Source organism: Alligator sinensis, unplaced genomic scaffold, assembly GCF_000455745.1.
Source record: "Alligator sinensis unplaced genomic scaffold, ASM45574v1 scaffold216_1, whole genome shotgun sequence".
Classification (NCBI taxonomy): Eukaryota; Metazoa; Chordata; order Crocodylia; family Alligatoridae; genus Alligator; species Alligator sinensis.
The window spans coordinates 3911601-3915644 of record NW_005841868.1 but is presented as its reverse complement, the minus strand read 5'-3'; the positions used below and the strand labels follow the sequence as shown (position 1 = coordinate 3915644).

The window sequence follows — 4044 nt, the reverse complement described above, 5'->3', positions numbered from 1 at the left end:
AATCCTTAGGAGAGTACAGGCCACTTGGATAAGCAAGAGTGTGCACCACACTCAGGGTTCAAAATCCAGGGTCACTGAGCATCAGCAGGGCTGAAGGGACTTGATGGAGATGTTTTTAAGGTTGTGAAGAGAAGAGTGGCAGGGAAATGGGGGCCAGTAACATGGATAGGATCACTAGGCAGAAGATACCCAGCATGCAGTCATCATGCAGGAGTCAGGACATCAGAGGCATAATCTGTAGCTGGGCTTCAGAATGGGGGGACACAACTTTAGACACACAGGTGAAAATCAGGTTAACCCTACCCCCTTTCTCGCTGCAGAGCTCTAGAAGGAATAAACAACGCTTAGCTAGATATACAGATGTTACCTTCCATGACCCATGAAACTTGGCCAAGATTTGGGAGTGCCTCTTGTGGTGGCATGAAATGAGACAGGCTGTGTTAGTCACTTGGGGAGTTAGATGGCTCCCTCAGGGGCAGATGGTCCAAGAAGCCTCTGTAAAGAGTCTCAGCTCTCCGTTAGAACACAGTCTTGGTACTTCAGCACTGTGCGACACTGCCAGAGATGTGATATGGGATTGGATGGATCAGTGATCCTGACTCAGTATGCTGCTTACGCAGTAGCCAGCCTCATTCCCTGCTTCCAGTGGGGTACAGTCCTAGCTCTGCTTTTTGGCTGAGTCAGCATGAAGTGGTCTGTCTGTAAGGCACTGGAGCAAGGTGTGAGAGAAGCAGAAAGTTCCACTCTGTGAGACAAACACAGAAACTGCACTTGTTGCTCGTGATTACTCTTTGCCTCCAGTGTGATTAAAAAAAAATCTTGGAGCTGCCTAGCTCTGTTTTCCTTAGCTAGGCTATGTATGGGGCATAGCAACATGCCAGGCTGGAATGGACCCACATTCCATCTTGTCTAGTCTTTTGTCTTCAGTAGTGGCCAGGGCCATGTGCTTCAAAAAAATGTGCAAAACCTGGAAATATGGATAAAGCTGCCCCTAGGGGAATTTTTCTCCTAAGCCTTGTTAGTGTTTGGCTTGTGTATGAGTGATTGTTGAATCCAATTACCCACTTGGCTTCGATAATCATGTGGTAGCAGGTTCCACCAATTAATGATACATGGTGCTAGAATTAAAGGGGATATTTAAAAAATCTGAATATGTTAATTGTAGTGGGTGCCTCGTGTGTGTGCATGACTTTTTGTAGGTAAGTGGGAAATTTGCCACACCATTCATTATAGTAGCTTTGGAATCAGGACCAGCTGGTTTAAGCCACTTTGCTGCTGCCACTCAAATGTGCAATTATAGTCACAATAGTTTCCTTCATGACTAGGGAGGGGAGTAGTATTCCCAGCTATACAGCACCAAGGCATTAGCTGGCTGGACCTGCTGCATCATTCATCATCAGCAAGACACTTACATTGTCATCTTAAATATGGTCTTTTCAGGAAAAGTCACTGTAGAATTGGCATCTTCTTGCTCAAACTTACTGGTTCCTTGCTGCTCTGAGTCAGTTTGCTTATAGTATCGACACAACCCAGTCCCTCTCATTAAACCCAGACAGCCAATACCGCCATGATGAGAGTAAGTCATCATCCATTCCTCTTTAGGTAGGAATGCAGCAGGTTCACTGAATGCTGCCTGGATTTGCTTCCAACCTTATACTTCATCTGCAGTATGTGGGACAAGTTCTGATGGGAAAGTCTTTCTGCTCAGAGAGGGATTCTTAACAGCAGGGTTCAGACCTGGACCCAGACTTCCCTGGGAGGTTGGTTCTGGCCCATATTTCTTTGTAACACATGAAGATACAAGATTCCAAAAGACCTCAGCCTAGCTCTCTCTTTTGGGCATGCGGGTTCGCAAGCCTGGTGCTTGATACGTTTAAAACTCTCTCTCTCTCTTTTTTTTTTTTTTTTTTTTTTAAAGGACCAAACTTTCTTTGGAAGTCATTTGGGAAGACAGAAGGTAAATCTAGATTCCCACTCCAATGTCATTAGAGGGGCTCTTTTCTGACTACAGCCAGTCTTTAATTGGCTGTAATTAGGCTTTGAAGCAAACACCCCAGTGAGAAGAATGAGGATGGCAGTCACACCTGTCTGGCTGTTTCTGCAGTCTGGCAGTGTGCTCACTTATTGAGAAAGAAGGGCTAGGAAGTTTGCTCTCAGAATAAAAATGGAGATCTGGAAAAATCCATCCAAATTCTCAGGAGCATCTTGAATCCCTTGGTATCCTGGATAATCTCTGAGTGGCACAAGTGGGAGTGGGAGTTACAAAGGAGAGCTGAGTAAGAGGGACTGCTGGTTTGTTAGTGGGTGTATTTAAATTGGTGTAAAAATAATAGTTGTTTCCAGTGCCCCTGGGGTCACAAGGGGATTATGGAGAGCAGGGTGTGACCCCCAAGGTTTGTGAGGTTCTGCCCACTGCTTCCATATCCTCTCCTCCCCCCCCCCCCCAAAAAAAAAAAAAAAAAATCTCAGAGGAGCTACAGTGTGTTATTCAGACAGTTGAGCCTGGTTTGCTTCATTAGTGCTACCTCATGGCTAAATATTGAACAGCCTGAGTGTAGGGCACTCTCCTGCCTGGTATTGCCCTACTGATGGGGTGGGGCAAAAGGGAAGCCCCAACCGAGTCTGTGTCTAGGTGTTTGTGTGGCTGTCCTCACTGTCCTGTCTAAGTACCTTGCAGTCACTGGTAGATTGACCCTCCCAGTCTCACTACAAGGTCAGAGAATCAATACTCAACCTACAGAGGGGAGAAACTGAGGTAAACTGAGATTAAGCAACTTGCCCATAGACCTCCTTTGTGGCTGTAGCTGAATTGGGAATTGTACCTAGCTCTCCTAAGTTCCACTCCAGTGCCCTTTCTGTTAGCCTAGCCACCCTCTGCATGTCCTTTCCAGTTTGGGACCAATGCTGGGTGGTTTTCAAAACTGAGAATCCAAGGAGGACAGGAGACTTGCTGAGCTGCCTTTCATGCAGTGAAGGTCCTTGGCTCTGGATTCCCAAGCAGCGCATATGCATTGGGATTGAACCAGGCCTCTGTGGTGGAGGCAGCAAATACACTGCCAGCGTCTCCCAGCAGCACCAGGTGAAAAGGCCAGAAGACAAATTATCCATTTTCTGATGCTCATTGTGTAGCATGTTTCTGCTGTCCTCATTAATATTCAACAGGCAGATGAATAATTGGTTGCCACAGTTAGGATGGAGCAATCCTTCATTCTGCCTGAATGATATTAATTTCACACTCTGTCTGGAAATGTATAATATTTTCCTTAAGAGTGTGACGTGTGATGTTTTGGGTGCTGAGCAGGCTCCTCGCAGAAGGTGGCTCAGGGCAGCTGTCCCTGGAAGGGTGATCCCTGGGCGAATGATTTCTGGATGGTGTAGGGTAGGGGAGGGAAGGTTGTTCAGAAGTGACCAGGCCCCAAGGATTTGAATATTCCAGGGGAGGCAGGAGGTTCCTTTGTTAATATCATACAGTTTTTTAAGTAGTTGCATTTCCTTCTAAAGGAAATGGACTGTGGACTTACATAGCTCTGAATGTCTTGTTTGCTGACTGTGCCTGATATGCTCCTGGGGCGGCATGTGACTGTGGTATTAGTTACATCCTGGCCTCTGCCATGGCCTCATCTGGGTACACAGGGACCAGAGAGCTACTCTGACTGGGACAACTGAAAATTCTTTGGCTGTCAGAGGGTCGCAGTTGCTACCTAGGGGACAGGCTGCAGGAAGTGTGTGTGCCTGGATGCCATTGCACCATGGTGATTTGGGAGGCCTGTTACCTGACTAATTTAGAGCAGACCTGTGGTTGCTGCATCTTCAGTCAGGGGCTGAACTGGCACTTGGCAGCTCTGGGATTAAAGGTGTGCAACAGGGGCGACGTGTAGGGGGTGCACACGGGTGCATGTGCACCCTCTGCACATGGTGGTGCAACCACTACAAAAAGGCGAGCAGTCGCCGCTCGCCACCCCGATGCCGGCAGTGCCAGTGTCATCTGTGGGCGGTCCGCAATCCCTGCTGGCCACTTCTGATGCTACCGGCGGCGGCTGCAGG

The 4044-nt window shown here is 47.7% G+C and overlaps 1 protein-coding gene across 4 annotated transcripts in view; it reads left to right on the top strand.

Annotated features, from left to right (window-relative positions):
• Positions 1-4044, top strand: part of ZMAT5 (zinc finger matrin-type 5) — a 23843-nt gene that overhangs the window by 15132 nt on the left and 4667 nt on the right. For 2 of the 4 annotated variants that reach the window (XM_014526356.2, XM_014526350.2), the window contains exon 5: positions 1919-1957. The exons of the other annotated variants lie outside the window; for them this stretch is intronic. In XM_014526356.2, the coding sequence (XP_014381842.1) occupies positions 1919-1957 (39 nt within the window). The remainder of the gene's footprint in view (positions 1-1918; positions 1958-4044) is intronic. 4 annotated transcript variants of the gene reach the window in all.